This window comes from Cetorhinus maximus, chromosome 13 (assembly GCF_964194155.1).
Source record: "Cetorhinus maximus chromosome 13, sCetMax3.hap1.1, whole genome shotgun sequence".
Taxonomy (NCBI): domain Eukaryota; kingdom Metazoa; phylum Chordata; class Chondrichthyes; order Lamniformes; family Cetorhinidae; genus Cetorhinus; species Cetorhinus maximus.
In genome coordinates, this window is record NC_135891.1 from 22,937,455 (window position 1) to 22,961,335 (window position 23,881).

The window sequence follows — 23,881 nt, forward strand, 5'->3', positions numbered from 1 at the left end:
AAGAGTGTGGATAGGGCACAGACCCATTATGGGCCCTTGCCTGGACCCACTTATGGACTCATATTCACACCCTATGGTTCTGAAGCGGATTTTATTAGTGAGTTACTGTTGACCAGAAACTGAACTGGACTAGCCATATAAATACTGTGGTTATAAGAGCAGGTTAGAGGCTAGGAATCCTGCGGAGAGTAACTCCCCTCCTGACTTCCCAGAGCCTGTCTACCATCTACAAGGCACAAGTCAGGAGTGTGATGGAATACTCCCCACTTGTCTGGATGAGTGCAGCTCCAACAACACTCAAGAAGCTTGACACCATCCAGGACAAAGCAGCCCGCTTGATTGGCACCCCTTCCACAAACATTCACTCCCTCCACCATTGATGCACAGTAGCAGCAGCGTGTGCCATCTACAAGACACACTGCAGAAACTCACCAAGGCTCCCTAGACAGTACCTTCCAAACCCATGACTGCTACAACCAAGAAGGACAAGACAGCAGATACATGGGAATGCCATCACCTGGAAGTTCCCTTCCAAGCCACTCACCATCCTGACTTGGAAATATATTGCCGTTCCTTCACTGTCACTGGGTCAAAATCCTGGAATTCCCACCCTAACAGCACTCTGGATGTACCTACACCACAGGGACTGTAGCGGTTCAAGAAGGCAGCTCACCACCACCTTCTCAAGGCCAATTAGGGATGGGAAATAAATGCTGGCCTAGCCAGTGACACCCATATCCCATAAATGAATTAAACAATTACCAAGTACTGAAGTGTTCCATCAGGCTATTCTCAATCATCATCAAAGTGATAGAAGGTGTCATTGACAGTGCTATCAAGTGGCACTTACTCAGCAATAAGCTGCTCACCAGTGCTCAGTTTGTGTTCTGCCAGGGCCATTCAGCTTTAGACCCCATTATAGCCTTGGTCCATACATGGACAAAGAGTCTGAATTCCAGACGTGAGGTGAGAGTAACTGCCTTTTACATCAAGGCAGCATTTGACTGAGTGTGGCATCAAAGTGAAATCTAGTGAAATTGAAGTCAATGGGAATCAGGGAAAACTCTCCACTGGTTGGAGCCAATACCAGCTAAAAGGAAGATGGCTGCAGTTGTTAGAGGCCAATCATCTGAGCCCCAGGACTTCCTTAGGATTGTATCCTAGGTTCTACAATATTCAGCTACTTCATCAATGACCTTCCCTTCATCATAAAGCCAGAAGTAGGGATGTTTGCTGATAATTGCAGTGAGCCAACTCCTCAGATACTGAAGCAATTCCTGTTGACGTGCAGCAAGACCTGGACGATATTGGCTGATAAGTGGCAAGTAACATTCATGCCACACAAGTGCCAAGCAATGACCATCTCCAACAAGAGAGAATTTAACCATCTCCCCATCACATTCAATGGCACTACTATCGCTGAATCCCCCACCATCAACATCCTGGGTGGTGTGGGGGGTGAGGTGGGGGTGTTATGATTGATCAGAAGCACTGGACAAGCCACATAAGTACAATGACTCCAAGAGAAGATCAGAAGTTAGGAATTGTGTGGCGAGTAATTCATCTGACCGCCCAAGGCCTGTCCACCATCTACAAGGCACAAGTCAGGAGTGTGATGGAATACTCTCCACTTGCCTGGATGAGTACTACTCCAACAGCACTCAAGAAGCTCAACACCATCCAGGACAAAGCAGCTCATTTGATCAGCACCCCCTTTAACACCTTAAACATTCACTGCCTCTGCCACCGGCAGCAGTATGTACCATCTACAAGATGGACTGCAACAACTCATCAAGCCCCCTTTGACAGCACCTTCCAAACCCAGACCTTTACCAACTAGAAGGACAAGTGCAGCAGATACATGGGAACATCACCAGCTGCAAGCTCCCTTCCAAATCACACACCACCATGACATGGAACTGTATAGCTGAATCTTCACTGCCTCTGGTTCAAAATCCTGGAACTCCCCTCCTAACATTACTGTGAGTGTAATTACACCAGATGGACTGCAGCAGATCAAGAGGGCGACTCACCACCAACTTCTCAAGGGCAATTAGCGATGGATAACAAATGCTGGTCTTGCCAGCAACACTTACATCCCATGAAAGAATAAAGAAAACAATTTATTAAAAAAATATAGTTTTCCTTTAAAAATTTTTTTTTTTGTTAATTTATTTTCTATGCAGATCTATTTTGATGGATCGAGCCATGTTTACAATTACTGGGTAGATACTGATAATCCAGATATACATCCTGCAGGGTGGTGTGCCCGGACAGGACATTATCTCCAACCACCAATTAGTGAGTACAGTAGCATTTCTTCCTCACTGCTCCCATTATCAAAATTCTTAATATTAATTTCAGGGTATAATTTAAAGGTTTTGGATATTTATTCCGCATGATGTTGTGTACAAGAATTATTGCAGGCCCAGATGAGGTGTATAACTTTAAGGTTATCTCTGAAACTTGGTCTGCACCCATTTATAAGGAGAACTATAACATTGTTGAAGATTAAAGCAATATTTGTTTCTTCGTAGCGTTATTACTTTACATTTATTTTTAGTCCAGCAAATTTTTTCCAATGATTCTGTGAGTCATGCCTGGACCAAAAGCAAGCATGTTTAAATAAAAAATTCTCAGATTGCTGTAAGGCACCGTCAACAGCTATATTTGGGAAAATGTTGATCAGGAGCTTTGTTTAAATATGATGCTTCCTTTTCTTTTACAGAAGTAACAGATTCTTCAGCTGAATCTGGGCAAAGAGGATGTCCAACTCCAGGGTGGAAAGCTGTTAATCATACAAAGAGCTCTAAATACACCACCCATCATCGGTGAGTACTGTTAAGTTTAGGAAGACTGTCAAAGACTTCTATCACATCCCTAACACTTAATGGTACAGTTCACCTCAGTCAGTGTAAACATGTTTAGCAGGGTCAAAAGCTATAATTCTTTTATTAAAAGCATATGTATTGTTATAATCTAGCCAGGGATCAGTAACTTTTTGTCTAAGTAGACAAAGTTTTAAATCCCGGCTACCCTCTAGGAGAATAAAGCCACAAATTCTACAACTGCAAACAAAAAACCTTACTATATGAAGCCACAGAAGTAAAACAATCTGCAAAAGTTGGCCATGTAGTTGATAGTGAAGAGGATAGCTGTCGCCTCCAGAATTAAATCAATGGCTTGGTTGACTAGGGGCTGCATCTTCCGGTGGGCGAGCGGGGGACGGGGCGTATGTCACCCCGCGTTATTTACATTTTCAGGTCAGCATGCGCGGAGCTGAGTCAGCTATGCACCGGCCGACCGTCACGATGGTGTGTGGTGTCAACGTCCACTTAAGGCCATTAATAAAGTAATTGAGGTAATCAATGGACCTGCCCGTCCAACCTCAAGGTCGGCGAGCAGGCCGGGAGCCCAGGCCAGCTTCTGAAGAAACATGAAACCTCATCCACAGGTGGGACGAGGTTTCATGAGGGTATTAAAATTTCCAAAATGTCTAAATAAAATAAATTGACACGTCCCAGCTCATGTGACAGTCATGTTGATCTTTAGTCAAACTTTCAAATCTGAACCGATCTCTGTGAGGCAGCACTTTACCTCAGGGAGATCTGAGTACTCTTTCGCGCGCATCCAGGCTCAGGGAACCCCCACCCGCACAACTGGCGGACCTTAATTGGCCCGCCCACATAAAATGGCGGCACATCCCTGACTGGGGGCGCCGATCAGGAACCCACCCACACGCGCCCGGTACCCGCTCCTGCACAACCCCCCCCCCCCCTCGACGGGGGAGAAGATCCTGCCTTAGGTGGAGAAGTGGCAAATGGAATTCAATCCAGAAAAGTGTGATGTAATGCATTTGGGGAGGACAAACAAAGCAAGGGAATACTCAATAAATGGGAAGTTATCGAGAGGGGCTGAGAAAATGAGAGACCTTGGGGTCCTTGAAGGTGGCAGGGCAGGTGGACAAGATGGTCAAGAAAGCAAATGGAATGTTTTCCTTTATTGGATGAGGTATTGAATACAAAAGCAGGGATGCAATGATGGAACTGTATAAAACACTGGTTAGACCACAGCTGGAATTTTGTGTACAGTTCTGGTCACCACATTACAGGAAAGACATAATTGCTCTGGAGAGATTGCAGGGGAGATTTACAAAAATGTTGCCAGGGCTTGAAAATTGCAGCTATGAGGAGGGGTTGGTTAGGCTAGGGTTGTTTTCCTAAGAACAGAGGAGGCTAAGGGGTGACCTAATTGAGGTGCACAAAATTATGAGGGACCTAGATAGAGTAGACAGGAAATACTTGTTTTCCCTACCTGAGGGGTCAATTACCAGGGGGCATAGATTTAAGGTGATTGATGGAAGGATTAGAGGGGACATCAGGAAAATCCTTTTCACCCAGAGGGTGGTGGGCGTCTGGAATTCACTGCCTAAGTTAGCAGTTGAGGCTGAATCGCTCAGCTCATTTGAAAGGTACCTGTGAAGAGTTACCACTAGCTTGGCACAAAGGCTTCTCGCTTGGGACTGGCACAGTTGTACACAGTTTTCTTCCGGTGAATTCCTGAGCATTCACTTGATGCCTTTCGTCCAACTTGTATCTCTTCCCGAGACACCAAAAAACTGCACTCTAAACTTAACGTTTCTTCAACTGCAGAGTGAACAAATGAGCTCCCGAAACTCAGTCTTCCAGTAGCATCTCTGCGCAACTGATCACTTTGCTGAGTCCTATAACTGATTATTCAGCTAACTACTGCCCAATGGCCTTGTAGATTTTTCTTCTCAGAGAGCTTAAAATCTCATTCTTCTCTCTCTGACACACACTGACCATTCCTCAATAAATGACAGATGCGACCAAAGCACCCAGACATTTGTCAATGATCCAACCAGTCTCACTGAAACTTCATCTTTCTCACAAGAGTTTCCAATCTCCGCATTTGAAGATCTCACCTTGGAATTCTTTCCAAAAGTTGCACTTACTCGTGCGGTTTCAACAATGGTCTACCTCGCAGGTTTTCAATCTCGCCTTCCGAGTTTCCTTTCCCCTATATTTTGAAGTACACTCAAGCGTCACCCTCCAAACACGATTTCAGATCTTTAGCTGTGCCAAGCAGAACAGCTCTGCTTCAAAGGGGTACCTTTGCCCCAGTGGCCTGCAGCGCAGAGTCACCAACCCTTAGCTGCCTCCTCGGATCTTCAGGGCTTCTGTCAAGCCCATTTCCCTTCAAGTCTGCTCACTGCAGCTCTTTCTTTAATTTGGAGCCTATTTCTCTGCTCCTTTCTTTCAGCTTAACTTAACGGCATCTATTCCTGACCTCTGTCTTTGTACCTTACTTAGGAATTGCTCCTGGGACCTCTCCCTGCCCCCCTTCTTTAGTTTGGGACCTTCTCCCTGTTCCCTTCCAGTGTCCTGCTCCCTGGGACACCGACTAGATAATGACGCTACAGTTCAGGTCATCTAACCTTTTTCACACCTGAGTGGGGAAGCTTTTGTGTTTTTCCTGCCAGGTGAAGACAATATAAAGAGGATCCAGAGTCAGATCAGGTATGAGGACACTCATCCAATAAGCATGCTGAAAAAAATTTAGGCCCCCCCTGCTTCTCCCCTTCCCGAATGTAGAACACTGAGCTGAATATTATGGGGTTGGGGGTGGGGGGGGGTGGCGGGGGATGGCTGGCACCATCCCCCACTGGAAGCAAAGACGGTGTGGAGCCGACCCGCTGCATGCCAGTCCACCCCGCAGTCTCAATGAGCTGTGGGCAGGCTAAACAACGGCCGACAGGGACTCCTGCCCCTCACTGGGTAGCAAGTCCTGCCTTCTTCAGATGCTGCCAGCCAATCAGATTGGCCGCCAGCTCCATCAGCCCTTGCAGCGCCGAGAGCAGGTTAGTGGCGCTGACGGGACTGCAGGAGGAGGAGGAGGAAGAAGGCCCCTGGATCCCCGGGAGCAGGTAAGTCTGGGGTCTTAGGCAGGGAAGATTTGAACAGGCCAGGGAGGGGGAGGGAGAGATGGGTGGAGTGGGTCTAAAGCTATGGGCGGGTAGGAAGAAAGGGGATGTTCTATCTTTGATCAGCAAAGGGAGGTCCCTGAAGATAAAACACCCCCCTCCCCTTCCTTCCTGCCCTTTGAAGAGATTATTTATAAAATCGGGCTGCCACTCCCACCCGACTGCCCACGCCAAACGTTTTCTGGCATGGGCAATGTATTATCAGGATCAATTGGCTTGTTAACAAGTCTAATTGACTATTGATTATCTATTTAAATATGACGGGGCGGGCTGCTGATTTCTGGTCCCTTATTATGTGGGTGAGCATGGGAATGGGTGGGAAGGTGGTGATGTGGGCACCTGCCCAATGTTACGTGCAGCCCCACTAAAAACATGCCCAGCGGGGGCATGTCAAATGCAGCCCCCTCTCCCTGCCACTTACCTTTTTGCTGCTGTTTCAGGCAGGCAGCTGACTAGGGGGATGCAGATGAGATCTGGGCATTAAATGTTCCTGTGCCTTACGCTAATAAGGTCAGCGGGTGTGGGTGCGGTGGCTGTTGGCGGGGTGACTATTTGATGCTCATCTGCCTAATATCTTGCTCCAGGTTAAAATCAGGACTTTTGAGTTTGCAATACCACAAAACAGTTGAGTTGGATAAAATAACTCCTTGGTAAGAACAAAGTAGTTTAGTCAAGAGCTGCTACATAGTTTTGCGAAGACCCATATGAAAAATGTAATAATCAGCTTAATGTTATATATTTGTTTTATAAATTCTAAAAAATAAAGAACTGATACCAACAGAATTGATAGTTGTAGCTATATTGATCCGACTGGGGCCAGTAGCTGCAAAGAGCAACATGCAAATTCCTACCAGAAGAGCTCTGTTCCAGAGCTAGTAAATTTCTAATTTCTTCAGAGCTTGGCAGGAACATTTACTTTGTCAACCTGTTGGACCCTGTAGCTATTTTACAAAGTGCAGGAGGGCCAGTAACACTCCGTAAGCCAAGATTGAAACCATATTCTAGTTAAATTCCACATGGCTTTAGGCCCAAGCTTTGTGAAAAATCCTTTCCAAGCAAGTTACTATGTCATTAAAATGTCAAATCAGAAACCACCACATACCAAGACAAAGTGGCAGTATTGATGTAACTTATAACACTTGGGGAGCTCCTGCTGCAGCTGTGCATGAGGGAACATGAGGAAATGGCTGTTCTTTATTTCCTGAGAATGTGGTTGAAAACACAAATAGAAAGAATAATGTGTACTTCTTGTTCTTGCATCTGGCAGAATCTTAATTCAGAATAGCTGGAGAGCTTTGTGAGATCCTGTGAATGCCAGGAAACAGATTTGTTCCTGCATGTTTGCACACATGCACAGTTGCCCTACCCGATTGCCAAATTTTTAATGTTTTGGAAACATAGGTGTGACCAGCTGTTTTTTTTTCCTTAAAGTTCAAGTGTCTGTAGTCATTTTATCATTTGCGAAGTCAGCTATTACTGTAAAGGATAGAATCCATCTGAACTTCAGTGAAAGAGATACATTATATTTTTATGTTACACACTCATATACTTCTTGAATTTTCATTTCCATCAATATTACCCCACACCGAGACATACTGGAATAGATTTATGCAATGTGGTGACTGAATCTGTTTTGTACACACTGATTGCCTCAGTAAGTGCCCAACTCCTGGTTGTGATGGCTCGGGGCATGTTACTGGGAAGTTCACTGCCCATCATCGTCTGTCAGGCTGTCCATTAGCTGAAAGGAATCAAGCAAGGATGAAGGTAGAGATGTCAGATGCAGAAGGATCTTCCCGAAAAAGAAATCTCTTGTCGTTTGGTCGAAGAAAGAAATCAAGACATCATGGGAGGTAATAATGGTAAATGCCATAAAGCATAATTGCATAATTAAAATAAACAACCAACTGTATCAAAGTAAGTTGGTTAATGACTGGTGTTTATCATGGTTAGCTAATTTTTTCACTCCCTCCCACATTTTGTTTTTTTCCATACTTTTAGGCCCATCACAATTCCTTAGATAAGAGAGTGAGGAGGTAACTTGCTCCCATTAATGCTCATCGGAGGTCTGCAAGAGTGTCTTCTGATATTCCACTAGCTTTAGGAAGATACCCAGCCATTGCTTTGTACCTCCCTTGGTAATGGAATGGCAATCAGGAATTTGACATGTTTCAGACTGACAGAATAAAAGGTCTTATTCTCAAACTCTATGACCCATCACGTTATAAGGCACTATGCTACCACGCTATTTCACGACTGGCTAAAGCATATGGTTTATGCTTTAAATATGCTTTATGCTTTATATTTAAAGCATAAACCATATGCTTTAGCCTTGCAGCAATATGCAATAAAAATGCATGAGAAAATTTCTTCCTATTAAAATATTGGATTAAGTAGTCCTCTGGTTGCTATGTTCAGCAACAGTATAAATACATTCATGATATTTTCTCTTCAATATTTCTAGTGAACTGTTTAACATTTTAGTATAAGTACCTAATAGGAAATATTCATCCACTTCCAGTGTCATTGCACAAGAGGAATTCTTATCTCACAGTCAATTTTCTTTGACAAAAAGCAGTTACTTCATCAAAGACACATTTATCTCAATATGAGTTATAATAAATGCAGACTATTTCTTAATTTTCTGCAAGATCAAAGTTCAGACATTTTATTTTCAGACTTTAGTAAAGATGTTAACAGTCAAGCATTTGGACTGTTGAATGACATTTCTTATATTTGAACTCTGCTGAAATCTCTGGTCTGTTCTGCAGTATTTATTGTACTTTCACAGATCGCCAACACATACATTTTGAACACTGATGCATTAGGATAAAGTACTGTATTTATTTAGAAATAAAAGTAAACTTATTCTACACAGCCACATTGCCAAATTCAGGAACAACATAATAAACATTAAAGTGTGTCATAACAATAAAGTGATTGAGAAAAGGCCAACAATTTACTCAAGGGTACAACAGTAGATGCTTGTCCATAACAAACTGGATAAGGAAAACAGGATTAACAAACTATCTTACTGAAAGTAGTATACAAATGTGGTCTTAATTTATAGACAAATTTTACATCACAAGAACTTAAATCATCCACACTGGTAAGCAGCACATCGTACCTCTTGAGTGCCAAAGGAAGACAGTGCTCTCTACTGTGATCCTTTTGATAAAACACTGATTCTTTGATGTTTCAAATTTCTGTGCTTTACTTTGTGGTAGCGTGGTTCCAGATATTCTCTTTCAGCTAGTGAACAGGATGTTGCCTATTTTCCCCTATCACCGTGCAGAGACGCACAGAAATACACATGGGGCTGACAAAAGGCATATTGGTGGTAGGTGCACTGGAAAATGAAGCCGCAGAAATATAAACAGCCACAAATCACCACCTCAGTGAGAATTTACTCCTCAAGTTTAATATCTTTCTTTAATTTTCTGCTGTTTCTCTTTTTTTCAGGATTGGTCGTCCACCTAAGTATCATAAGCTTCAACAAGAGGAATTAAAAGTCAGCTTTCAGAGTGAGTTGAAATGCAGAATGCTTTGCAGGATCAGTTATTTCTGGCAGTTTTGATGCATCACATATTTACTATTTGATTTAGTACAAATTTCAATTTTTCCTATTTGAAATCTCAGCAGCAGTATATTTATAGGGGTAGAAATTCCAATCAGTAAACTTCACAAACAAACACTTAGTGTGTTCATGCTACATTCCACTGTCTGTTGGTACAGAGGCATTCACCATTTAAAATAAAAATAGCATACACAGTAAGGCAATATGGGAGCATTAAATATTTGTAAATGATATTCTGAATCTTAACCTTATAGTTTTCTGAACACTATGATGGCATTTTTAGAAGCCTATTTCCTTATACTCTGCAAGTAAGAAAATTTCACTTCTCTCTTGGAGTCTATTAGTGAAAAGTAAACAGAACAAATGGAATTCAACTACTAAGTTAACAAATTAACAAGCTATTATGAAAATTCAGTGAAAGAAAGCGTATAAACAATTTTTAATTATATTACAAGAAAGCGAAAACTGCTCTGATTTTTTTATTTGTTTCGCCTTTTTACCCTCTTTTCTTTACCTCCTCTTTTGAAGGTGCTGACTGATGCTAGGGTCTGGTTCCAAGTGTTTCGTAAAGCCCAAGTATTGGTCTTAACTGTGCTGGTAGGCTGTTTAACATTTGGAGCATTATTGTGGTGTCCAGTCGTCTCCTTACCTGGTGGCCACACGGGAATAGAAATTCATCTCCACTCTGCACAGTTTTCAGGCACAAAATTGGCATTCAAATCACCAATTCCCCATGGGAAATGTGCACAAAATGTGACTGTCACAATATTGATTAAGGCACACTTTGGGCAGAGTTTAATTCCCCGCTCAAGCGTGGGCTGTAGAGGCAGTGGGAGTGCTCAGACTGAAGAGCTGTTGACCCTCTGATTGACCAGCAACTCTTGGAAGCAAGATCTCTGCCCTGAGAGGGACAGAATTGATATTTAAAGCGGTCCCAACCTCTATTAGGGCATCTCTGGATACTTGATGTTGGCTGCTGGGGACCTTTGGAGCCATTTTTTGGCTGCTTTTGGCAGTGTTTGGAAAATCTTTCTGGCAAAATAGCTGTTGGATAGCTGACGTTTTGCTGCAGTTGTAATCTGTCACTCCACTTACTGCAGGAATACAGGAAAAGATGGAGATCTTAGAATGACCAGCAGAAGCAAATTTGTCAGCACAGACCTGCGCAGGCTCAAAGATGATGGTAAAGGAGGCAAACGCAGAGGAAGCCTTTGAGCATGAGGGTGCTTTGCAGCAGGAAGACTTACCTCAACATTGCAGAGGAGCAGTGTGTGGGGAGGCTACACTTCAGGAGGTCAGCAGTCACTAACCTGTCACCTTTTGCTGCAGGAATTGGAGCCAAACACAGCACTGCCTGTGGGTGTGAATGTTATGGTGGCCCTGAACTTCTATGCCATGGGTTCATTCTAGATTGCAACAGGCGACATGAGCAACATCAGTCAGTTTGCTATCCATCTGACCATCAAACAGGTGACAATGCTCTCTTCGCAAGGAGACAGCTATACATCATCTTCCCAATGCAGGTTGCTGATCAGGAAGAAAGAACTGTCAGATTTGCTACATTGCTACACTGCATTTTCCCAGATGCAGGGCATTATTGACTGTATAAACATTATTCTACATTGTTCCCATCACAAACCAGGGATGAGTTTCACTGAATATTTAGCTGGCCCTTGACCAGAGGTAGTGGCCATAGGCAGTGAGTAATGCAGCCCTGTGCCCACTTTCTGTGCAATAGTCATGATGTATTTATCCTACACCAGAACTTGATCCATCCCGTCTTCCACCGAGATTAGCACATGTCAGATTAGTTCCTTGGAAATTGGAGGACACCCTCTGTACACCTGGATTACGAATCCTATCACGGGCCCAGGAAGTGATGTTGAGCGCTGATATAAAGAGAACCTTGCAAGAGCAACCCCTCAAGCAAAGTTCAGGTGCCTGGGCTAACCGGCTGGAGTTCTGCAGGACAGCCCCAGGGCCAAAACTAGCAGGCGTGTGGAATTTGTGCTCCATTCCCTACTGCTCCAGCCACTGTGCACTTAACCCCCTGCACGGTCCACCCCTGCGAGCTCCACCTCTTGATTGGTTCACCCCGACACACTCCACCCACTATACCCTCCATTTGTCTGCTTGTATCACCCGCAGCACACTTCACTCTCTGCTTGCTCCATCCTCTGCACACACCTCCCCCAGCACCCTTCACCCTCTGCACAATCCAACCCTGCATGTCCTACCCCCTCTGTGAGCTCTATCCCCTGGAAGCTCTGGCCACTGCACACTTTTCCTGCTTCATGCTCCATCCCCTGCTTGCCTCACCCCTTGCATTCTTGTGTCATCTACCATTTCCTTTTTGGCTTTGATCAAATTTCTAGAAATTCTATATTAATTTGGTATTTCAGTAATGCTAATTTTAAAAAAATCTTTTAATGAACCCTAGTTATCCAGTTAACATCAAGGGGTAAATTGGCAGGCTGAAAGTTTTTATGTTAATTTTTGCAAAAAAAGGTCTGAGGAACTCCTTTGCGCTCATGGATTTTCCGTGTCCTCCGGCGTTGGGCATGTTCAGTGGCGTGAGCAGACAATATGCCACAATTGGTTTCACGATGGCGTGAAACCAGTTCGCGATTGTCCACTCAGCCCGCCAACAGCGGGCCGCATTTCCCACCATCAGACATCAGGAACCTCATCGCAATACATCAGGATATCATTGTCAGGCCAGACAGCCAGAATCATCCCCCACCCCCCCGCCACTGGATCGTCCGTCCACGTCAGCGGAAAAGCACGCCGACATGTTTCACAACAGCGTGTAAAAGGCGAGCACTTGGCGGCCTACACTTTGAGGGGAACTCGGAGGTGAGTGCACAGTAAGGTTGTGCAGCACTCGCCAGGGACACCTGTTCGACTTCAAGCTTGAGGAGCGCTGTGGGTAGGGATGTTGAAGGGCAGCCCTGCCATTGAATAAAGCGCAAAAACATTCGGGGTGGGGAGGTGGGGTGGGTGAGGGTCGTGGCCACGCATTAGAGAAACCTGTATAAAGTGACCCTTCCTCTGCAGCTGAGACAGTTCAGGAGCAGCCACATTCAGTCGGGCCTCTAGCTTATCTGCCCACTCAAGCAACACAGAGGCAGCAAAGTGCCACCAAGTGCTCCAAAGCTTTTCACCCCCACTCTGGCACAGAGGGCAAAGTCATGAGCATTTTAGTGGGCTGCAGAACAGTTGGAGAATAGCACAGGTTGTACAATCTGCTTGGGGAAGCTGGCCGTGGAGCAGCCACTGCTGGAGACGCTCACAGCCCCTTGCAATGTCAGCATCCCGATTTGGACCAGTCTCCCACATGGTTCAAGCTAACAGCGCAGCCTTGCAGTGCCGGTTAGGAGAATGTCTGTGCCTGAGCTGAGAGCACAGCATACAGTCCAATGGCTGAAGCTGCCGCCAATCAGTCGGGTGGAGTGGGACGGAGGTATGTGGTGTTTCAGGGTGCCATACAGCACACTAATCTTTGGACATCCAAGTGGTGGCCAGCACTTTAAGGGAAGCATTAAGGGGCCTTGATACTTAACCAGGACAGATCCTTAGTACACATGGTAACCTACACGTCTCTCTTTCACCCTGCAGGAGGAGTACATCAGGCTCATGGAGCCTGGTGAACTAACTGTATGCTTTGTGGCCTACAGAGAGCGAAGATGACAGAGGAGAGAGCGACTGAGGCTCCTGGCTGCGCAGAGACAGGAGCAGTAGCCTCAGGAAGAAGGGGCGGCTGGGGCTCCCTCACACGCCACTGAGATCCACAGCATGCAGTCGCTGGTCGGCGCCTAGCAACGACCAGGGTCTAGAGACGCCACCTTTCATTCCTGAAAATGACCAATAACCAATGTCGCTGAAGACTGCAATTGTATAGGGAACTGCTCATCTGCCAGCTACTGCAGGATTTGGTGCCATGGGGACATGGCGGGCATCCTCTGCCAGTGGCCTTGAAAGCTGTATTCTATGCCAGTGGCTCCTTTCAGGGCTCCACAGGTGATCTCTGTGGGATATCACAAGCCTCCACCCACAAATGCATCCATGAGGTCACGGACGCCATTTTTGTGAGGGCACATAACTTTGTGCATTTTACCCGGGACCAGGACAGTCAGGATGCAAGAGCAATTGGATTTGCCCAGATCTCGGGTTTCCCACAGGTGCAGGGTGCCATCGACTGCACTCGTGTGGTGCTCAGGTGTCCATTGCAACACACAGTCAACTACATCAACCGCAAGGGGTTCCACTCGCTGAATGTACAGCTAGTGTGCGACCACCAGAAACGCATCCCGCAGGAGTGTGCACGACTCCTACATCCTCAGTTGGTCACAGATCCCTGGAGTCTTCCAGGGTCCACAGAAGCTGCAGGGATGGCTCCTCGGGGACAAGGGCTACCCGCAGAGGGTGTGGCTGATGACATCCGTGCGGCGGCCTCAGACTACAGCAGAGCGACAGTATAATGAGGTTCATGCTGCAACTCACAACTTGATGGAGCAGACCATCGGGATGCTAAAGATGAGGTTCTGGTGCCTGGACCGGTCTGGTGGAGCCTGCAATACAGTCCACAGAGGGTGTCACGCACCGTCGTCGCTTGCTGTGCCCTTTACAACCTGGTGCTGCAACGGGGAGAGGAGCTGGCTGAGGAGGAGATGGAGGAGCTGGAGGTCTCCTCCGATGTGGAGGATGCCGACGGGGATAAGGGTGAGGAGGTCCTCGAAGGCAACGTTGACGGGGATGAGGCCCTTGCACTGGCTAGACGGTGCTGGCCCTCATAGCTGCTAGATTTGTGGAAGATGATGATGACAGTGAGGTGACACCTTAGATCCTCACATTGTACCTATGAATGTTTGGTTCCAGTCTGGCTTATGGCAGCGCACATACCCTCTGAGAATGCTCCTGTCATGGAGACGCAGTGGAGACCTTATTAATTGCTCGATTGTAGGAAGATGATGATGACATGCAGTGAGGACACTCCATAAATCTTCACATTGCCTCTGAGAACGTCTGACCCCTGGCCGAAGGCAGTTCACTTACACTCTGTGATCAGGGTCATATCATAGAGACGCAGCCATGAAACTTTGGAAGCATCTGATTGTTGGTCCGCCTTCAGCACCTGATCCTTTCAGAAGCACAGCGTCACTGGTCACAGATGCTGAAGAGGTGGGGGCCAGCCCCACCTTAAAGGTGCTGAGAGCACACAGAGAGAATGAGAGAACTCTGTGGCACCTGCCCACCACATACTGGCAGCAATGACCAGCACCATCGAGGTGCAGGCATCAGTAATGTGTCCAGGGAGTGTGAAGCCGGACCATCACTTTGGCCTGAAGGCTGCACAGAGCACAGGGAAGAGGCCCTGGACTGAGATACCTGCCTTTATTTTGTGCAGGAAGGTTTCACATCAGAGTGACAAGAACACTGCTCATCAGAACAAGGAGCCATAGGCAGGGAGACATTCTTGGGAGTTTATTGACAGTAGTGAACAGTATGTACAAGTGATTAATACCCGTGCCCAGGCTGTGCAACTACGTCTTCTTAACTTGCCTAACCCTGCCACTACATCTTGGTGCTCCCAGGACATCCACAGAGGAGGTGGAGGCAGCCTGCTGACTGCAATGCCCTGTCTGTGGTGATCTTGATGGGCGGCCTTTGGAGGACCGAGACTTAGAAGACAGTGGCCTGCTTTCAGGGTGCTGCTGTGTTTCAGTGGTACCCTCCTCGGCCTGTGGAACTGGAGCTGCTGAGGTCACAGAAAGATGGGATTCAGATGGGCTGGACACTCCCGGTGTCACCTGGATGGATGGCCCTGGGGTGTGCATCTGCTGATCCTCCTCCCTATGGGTGCCCGAAGATCCAGGCTGACTGCTTGAGGAGAAGGAGTAGCTGGAGTGAGATTGAGTTGCCCGGCACCCCTCTCGCATGTACACACTGTTGGAGGCCAACTATGACTTAAACGATGGAGTTGAGCCCACGCAGCAGTGCAGTTGCGACGTCTTGGACCAAGGTCTCCATTGTGGCAGCCATCCAACCAGTGTTGACCTCGGTGCATTGGCATGCCGGCACTATCACCTCAGAGTGATGGCGGATGGACTCCTCCATCGTGCCTTGCAATCTGAGGAATGGAGCGGACATCCCTTTCTGATGTTTCCAAGCTTGCCTTTATAGTTCAAGCAACTGTGATATGACCAAGTCCAGAGGCTTGTCATCTGGTTCGGACTCAGCACATTTCTGGCCTCCAGCAGTCTTCCGAATGCCGGACACTTGGGAAGTCCCTGGCACCCCCTTCTATGGATCAGACAGTGCAATGTGCTCACCACATTGTGATCCCGAGGCTTTTCTAAGGCTGGGTCCCACTGTGTATCTCTGCACTGGTGGATGGTGTGGGTGTGCCCTGTGATGGGACATCAAGGAGGTTCTTCAGAGGTTTCTTCAGGGCTTGATTGGAGTCCCTGGGTCATGGACTCAGTCAGCTGTTTCCCAGATGTGCCTGCGGAAGCAAGGGGTGATAATTAATGCATGGCAGTGGCCTGTGAAACAGGACACATCACTCACAGCATGGTTGTCTGATGGATGTTGCACAGCTGAACCCTTACTTGGTAGAGCACCGCCGACCTCACCGTCAGCACAGGACCAGTCCAGATCGTCGCCAGCCAGCTGGATGGCCCTGTTTTCAAAGTCCTTAAGGACCTTGATTTCAGGCATTCGTCCATCGGTCTGCGACCTCTCCCTATTGTTGTGTGCCCACTTATCCTGCATGAATAGAGATGGAGAGAGTGTAAGGAGGACATCTGCCAGGCCAGATGATAAGTATGCCTGGCCTGTGTGGGTGGTGAGTGGTCCCATGGATGAGATGAAGACAATGACGGTGAGTGTGAGAGTGAATGGTGATGTCCTTTGAACCTGCAGTTAGTTAATTCCTTTGGATGTCTGATGGGTTTATGAGTGTGTGAGCTGAAAGTGATGAGAAGAGTGACTCACCCTGGCAGATTGGAGGAGATCATTCAACCTGTTGCGGCACTGGGCCCCCGTCCTTTTTTGAAGGGCGTTGGCGCTGCTCACTGCTGCCACCGCCTCCCAAACTGGATTAGTGATGTTGCTGCCCATCCTGCGGCCAGCACGGGGGTAGAGGACATTCCGGCAGTACTCCAAGGCATCCAAAAAGCGTACCAGTGACGCGTCACTAAACCTGGGGACTGCAGTTTTCTTACCCTTCGTGGACATCTTCCCTGCAGTAGTCGTTCTCTGGAAGCACTGAGATGTGTGCGTACTGCTGGACTTTATACATGGCGCCCGGCATGATGAAGCGGCAAGGCGCCCACCCGCCATCAAAATGGCGTGTTTCCCAGGAATGCATAAGTAATGCGGCGAACTTGGGATGGCATCATGGTTGGTGGGTAAAACAACGCCTTACCCGCCCGCTACCGCCCTTAGTGCAAACCTGGGACGATTCCACCCATTGATTTTTTTTTTGCTCTTTAAGACATGATCAGTGGTAAGAAAGTAAGGGGTCTTTTAGCTAGTTCACATACAGAATATGCAGAATCAGGAGAAAAGTAGAAAAACAGACAGCTAGCTGTCTGTTAAAGTTTACAGAGAGCAAAATCAGAGGCCATCAATACAAAATAGTCACCAAGAAATACAATAGGGGATTCAGAAGGAACTTCCTTATCCAAGGACTGCTGAGAATGCGGTGCAGTGAGTAGTTGAGGTGAACAGAATAGATGCCTTTAAGGGAAATCAAGATAAGCATATAAGGGTGAAGGAACCAGAGAGTTATGCTGATAGAATTAGATGAGGAAGGATGGGAAAAGACTTGAGTAGAGCATAAACATCACATTGACTGGTTGGGCCCAATGGTCTTTTGTGTGATGTTACTCTATGTAATTCTGTGTAACATCTTTCAGCTTAATTTTTGTAATAATGTACTTACCAATTGTTTCATTAAGGTGCAAGATCTAGAAGTTACATAATTTGTCAAAAAAGCAAAATTAACCTTGAAAGGAGCAGATAATTGTTAAGGATATTTAGAAGGGTTCAAATGTATCATTACAGCCTTAGTGTTTCTCTAATGCTATATTTCTAGACATTCCAAAAGATGGTATGCAACAAGACTTGCATCAATCAGTCTTTATGTCTGCCATGTCCCCACATCCAGCTCGTTCATTGTCCTTGTGCTGGGAACAACACTGCAAGCTGCTTCCAGGCGTGGCTGGAATTAGTGCCAGCAAAGTGGCCAAATGGACTATCGAAGAGGTAAGAAGAAAAAGAAAAGCGAATGAAATGCAGAAGTTTAAAAATTATATAACAAGTCCATTTGAACGCTGGAATTGTTCTGAACTATAGCTACGTGACCATGATGTCAATTATTTACAGTCTCTTTTGCAATTATAGAGCTAACTATCTTTCGTAAATGACACTAGCAAAACAAATCTCTGTGGTTCGCCATTGTTTGAATGCATATTTTTGTCCAAAATGTATAAACCATTTTTGGTGATGTGGGACTCTGGTTTGCTTTGCTTCTGATTAAAATTGTTTAGCATGACTTAAAATATGTAAATGCTTCTTGCACTGTAAGTAATTTGAAGTTATTTGTCTCATAGCCTGATTGTTAGCAAATATTTATTTTGAAACAAAACATCAGTTGCTCCAATGGTTCATTGGGTAAAAGCACTGTGTAATTTGGTACTGAAGAAGATTAGAAAGCTCAACTGATCTTAATGCCTTCAGGCAAGGGAAGGAAGAAAAAGTCACCTGGTGTTCTTGCTTTTCCATACTAGAAAACACACGGGCATCTAATGAAGACAGTTTGAACTCCGCTCTGAGGCTAAAAAAAACTTGCTAACATTCAGTAGGCAAGATACTGGATGGCTGCTGGTGTTTGTGGAGCCATAGTGCTGTCACCATGCTCATGGGAAAAACATTGAGGAAAGGGAAGAAAATTGTGCACAAAGTGGGAAGGAGTGCTGTAATGTTCATTAGTTCTCACTCTGTTTATACGTGAAATACCCCAGTTAAGGGAGAAGCGGCTTATCATCATGCGCTTTTTGGCGGACGGGTGAAGACTGCCATTAGTTAATTCACTGAGAGCAGTAAAAGCAGCTCAACAATGTTATACTGTGAAAATAGTCGAGCTGGAATTTCAACTTCTTGACATAAAGTTTGGAGTTTAATTGGTAGAGTCGTTTAAGATGATCCTCGTTCAAGAATAAAACTCATGCCATGTTATCCAGTTACAATCCACCTCAAACAAGAAAATCACTCAACTGTACAGGAGAATAGTTGATTCAAGCCTGTTTCATTAAACAGTATTATGAATTTTAAAATAACATACAAAGTTAAAAAATATTGTCAAGCTGGGAATAGTTAATCTCAGTAACCATATTCAGTGTTCCTCAGTTAAGTAAGCAAAATGACTCAATCTAATAACTTCTGTACTTTGGTCGACTGAGCAGACTTCTATAAAAGATGAAAGTAATCCTTTGCACATATTTCCTTCATTTAGTATATTATTGACACAGCAATAACATTATTTATTTATTTAGGTGGGAAACTTTGTTCAGACGCTCACTGGCTGCGAGCAACAGGCAAAGCTCTTCAAAGAGGAGGTAAGAGATGAGTTACCTCATGCTCCCAATAGTTTTTGTACCATATTGGGCCGTAACTTCCGACTAATGCCAGAAAGTGCTGGCCCGCAGGAATTAGAAAAAAATAAATGCACACTTACCTGGTCTTGAAAATTACATTGACACTTCCGGTTTGCCAGAGCTGCTTGGGGCCTGCATTGAAAGACTCCTCGGAGTGGGGATCGGAGGTCCGGGGGGGGGGTTCGTGGGGGGATCTGAGGTCCAGGTGGTCAGAGGTCTGGGGCAATTCATGGGGGAGTCTGAGATCTGGGGTGGGTGGGTGGGAGTCGGAGGTCGACAGGTGTGGGGTGTCGGGGGTGAGGTGGGGGGGAAACAGTGGTGGTTTGGAGGCAGGGAGCGTTTAGGGTGTTGGATGTCGGGGGAGTTCCTGTGGGGGGGATGTTGGGGGTGTGAGGGGATTGTGGGGTCGACCTGGGTCTTTACAATAGTTACTAAGAAGTTTAATTCTTCTAACCTTTTCTGAGTAACCATTGGTATAACCCTGGCGGAACCATCTGAAGTTTGCGATTTAAGCCGCATTTTCGGATCGTTCCCAGCGCAGCACAATTGTCCAGAGGAAGTGTGCACTTCTGGGCAATTGCCATACAGACCCTAACCTGGAAACTTCCCAACGGGATTCCCTAGTGCATCTTTGGGATACACCCCAAATCCGACCTGGGCAACTCAGAAATTACGGGCCATTGTGTAATTTTATTAAAGCCCGGAGATGTCGCCATTGGATACCAGCCTATAAATTCTTAACATGCTTGGCTGAAATTCCTCTTTCTGCTATTTAAACTAGCAGAATTTCAAGCTAATGTGTTTGTAGTTTGCAGTTAATATCCCATAGCACGATTTAAAAGATTATTATTTTCTTAAGCAGATGAAACATGAATCACTGTCCAAGTTTATTCTTAGGAACATTTCTAGAAATAAGACATGTGATGTGACATTTTCATTCCTGTGTCCTGAACTGTATTGATGAACGCCTACACTTTTGTTTTGTAGTCGATCGATGGGGAGGCTTTTCTTCTTCTAACACAGGTGGATATAGTGAAGATCATGAGCATTAAACTTGGCCCAGCATTAAAGATTTATAACTCAATTCTTATGTTCAAAAGTGCAGATGATACTCTAACATGACATTCCTGTGAATTTAAGAGCAACGTAATCTTGTAGAAACAAAATGAAACTCCTTCAGAAGAACTGAGAATTGTGTTTTGTTAATAATTTCTGTTTTTGTTTCTTTTAAACTGGTAAATTTGTGCTAAATGGCAAGAAAATTGAACAAAACAAGTTGCATTAGTAGTTGACAGTATGTATGTGAAGTTACAAACATTGCTTGATTTATCTCTAGATCTGTGATAGAATATTTGGATTATATTCCTGTTTATGAAACCCAGTGAGACATTATGTGAAAAGATTTTAGTGACAGTTTTGCATTTTAAATGTAATTTAATGAAAGTATTAGCAATTTGTTTTATAAAAATTGTGGAAACATTACTGTACAGATAAAAAGTGCATTTAAATTATATTTGGTTGCATTGCTGTTTTGAATCATTGAACAACCTATGGATTAATTTAATTACAGGTGACCAATGGAAAGAAAATGTGATGTATTTTGTATATGTTTAAAAGGCAGTTATGCAAAGCCTTACATGAAGAAAATCAGAATGTAACTTTTCTAATTGTTTATGAGTTTACATTTGGTAATGATCCATTAAAAGTATTTTGCCATGTTGAGGCATGTGGACAGCTGGAGAAAACTTTACTTTTTAAATTCGTCATATCGCTTTACATTTAAAATTTGCATGTATTATGGGACTTTAACCCTGTTGTCATTACTTGCCTACTACCTTTTAAAAGTCCCCAATTGCAAAAGTATTTTTGGTCATGGTATAATGTGATGCACTTAAATTTCAGCCCTCTTCACCTGTAAAATTTATCAGCAGCATTGCTTATGTTGTGAGAAAAAGATATTCTAGCTTTGTTCAACTCTTTAACAGATATAACATTGACTATTACTGTTGGTGATATTAGTGGGCAATCAGTTACTTCACAGGGTAATACTCCTTCCGTTATTTTAGAACAATTGTTTAACCAGTTATGTTAATTAGGTTAATGCTAAATTAGGGATCAAAGAAATGCCATATGAGGATGGCAAGTATTTGCCTACTAATATTGCAATAGTTATTTGTAAATGATATTTTAGTTCTTTGCCAAGTGTTTATATTTCTACTGGAGCCATTTGGAGTGCCATTTTATCAGTTTTACAAAACATTGGGCTATAGTTTGGTTTGAATAGTGCATGTATACAATTAATCTTTCTCAATTGTATTCCTTAACTACTGCAAAGATTATTTACATGGGTTAAACAGTTATGAATAAATCATCTCACTTAGATAACCTGCTTTGATAATTACTTCTAAAGCTTGAAATGTCACTTTGGAGTATGTATCATAATTTGTATTTTCAATTTAGAAGAGCAAAGGGCATTTAAAGAAAAATGTGAGTGACACTTGTTTTAAAAATCAGAGTTACAAAATGATCAATTTTTAAAGTATTAATCTGGTTAATATTGTAGTGAAATTATAAATAGACCCTTTATAAATGTGTTCACAATTATGCTGTATCCAGGGCATAGAGGAAATCTTGCCTCTTGGTTTTCTTATTACTTTACATAAGATAGCTGTTTATTTTACTCAGAAGGTCAGTTTCCAGCTTTCAGTTAGTGCTGTACATCAGTGCCTCTGCTATGGTGTTCACAGCAATTTATAGTAATTTATATTTTAAAAGTATAATTACCAGGGCATGATTTTTTATAATTACCTTTCAGACTTTGTGGACAATTGTGATACTTACGTGTGACATAACCATTTAATACTTATGGGTGGAATTTAATGGAGCCTGCAAGAATAGAAACATAGAAACTAGGAGCAGGAGTAGGCCATTCGGCCCTTCGAGCCTGCTCCGCCATTCAATATGATCATGGCTGATCATCCAACTCAATAGCCTGCTCCTGCTTTCTCCCCGTACCCTTTGATCCCTTTCGCCCCAAGAGCTATATCTAACTCCTTGAAAACATACAATGTTTTGGTCTCAGCTACTTTCTGTGGTAACGAATTCCACAGGCTCACCTGGGAATGGGAAACATGATATGCTGGTGGAGAAGGAAACAGTCACAGTCAAAGGGGGAAGTGGTATTTGGTATGGGGGCAGGACCAGAGTCATGTTTGGGTATTGTTAGGTCTTGGGTTGGATCACAGTATCTAACAAAAGAAGTGAGGCAGATAACAGGAGGGGTTAGGGTCAGACGGGGCATTGGGATGGTCATGGGTGTATGTACAGGGCCTGTGGAGGGTAATAGTTATAGAGTCCAGGGTAACAGGAAGAGGTTCAAGGGTAACAGAGGGGAGAGGAATAGTTATGTTGGTGGGTCAAGGGTGTTGGGGGGAAACATGTGGGTGATATTAGGAGGGTAGAAGGTAGAGGGGCAGAATATAACACTCACCATACTTTTAGAGTCTTGAATTAAACGCAGCTTTTCTGAATGTAAGCTCGATCGATGGGAGGCGGGTCGTTTTGGGTGGGTGAAATTCATGTTGCGCACAATTGGCTGACTAAAGGATCTCCCCAATAAATAGTTAAATGGATGAGAACCATAGATGAGCATGATTTCACTTGTATGTCTGCTCTCTTCATACAGTGCCATTACTGCCATGACCATGGGTGTCATTCACCCAATTTTCCTGCAACCTCGGGAGCAGGAGAAGAGAATTCAAAGAAGGACAGCTCTTGTTGTCCAACAGCAGAGGCCACAAGGCCAAAAGCAGGCGGCACCAGAAGGGAAGCTGGTCCGGTTGCAGACATCCAGGGAAGAACTAACAACCTACAGATATCCAAGAGATGATGCCAGAGATGTCTGAGAATGTCCCAGGAAATGGTGACCAAAATATCTTGGATTATCAAGGCATGCAGCCACATGGATTTGGTGGGAGCCCCATGTCAGTGGCCCTCAAGGTTACAGAGGTGCTCTGGAGATGTGGCGCCCTGAGGGCTGCTGTCTACTATAGATCTGGAGATCTCCAGCACTGGTACAGGGGCCTCGCCTGCTGGAGCTATTGTGGTCAGTGGTGAAGGGGTTGAGGAGACGCCGCTGACCTTTGGGGGTGTCCTGAGAGGACAGCCTTGGGGCAGGTGGCACACGCTCCCCCTCCACCTGGGTGCAGGAAGGCACCTCCCTGTCTCCCCAAGGGGAAGAGACTCCCGGAGAGAGGTCCAGAGGCCTCGCACACCCCCTCTTGTCTAGTTACTGCTGCACTGAAGCCATTGCTAGAGTGATGGAATGCAAACCTGAGCGCATATGGATTGATGCTCGACCTGGATCTCCATGCGGTTGTCATCCTCTCCATGGATGAAGCCATGTGCTCCAATGCGTGGGATATGGCAGAACTCATGGCTAGCATGGCCTCCTCCATACCCCGTGCAAAACTGCACATAATCCCTGGCATTTCTGCTGTATTTTCACCTAACCCCTGCTGCATGTCTTCAATGGATTCTGACTGGAAAGAAGCTCCAAACTGAAGCTACAGACACTGAGAAAATGCACCAGACAAAACTCCAGAAGGAAGAGCCTGGAATCTAAGGGCAGAAGTTTTA

General features: G+C 44.9%; 1 protein-coding gene across 1 annotated transcript in view; it reads left to right on the top strand.

The window, feature by feature from the left end:
* The window catches only part of l3mbtl1 (L3MBTL histone methyl-lysine binding protein 1), an 89,716-nt gene extending 68,090 nt beyond the window's left edge, over positions 1-21,626 (top strand). The window contains exons 16-22 of the mRNA XM_078555109.1: positions 2,187-2,301; positions 2,729-2,831; positions 7,660-7,857; positions 9,467-9,528; positions 17,683-17,852; positions 19,142-19,204; positions 20,231-21,626. Coding sequence (XP_078411235.1) covers positions 2,187-2,301; positions 2,729-2,831; positions 7,660-7,857; positions 9,467-9,528; positions 17,683-17,852; positions 19,142-19,204; positions 20,231-20,365 — 846 coding nt within the window. The 3' untranslated portion in view covers positions 20,366-21,626. The remainder of the gene's footprint in view (positions 1-2,186; positions 2,302-2,728; positions 2,832-7,659; positions 7,858-9,466; positions 9,529-17,682; positions 17,853-19,141; positions 19,205-20,230) is intronic.
* The last annotated feature ends 2,255 nt before the right edge of the window (positions 21,627-23,881 follow it).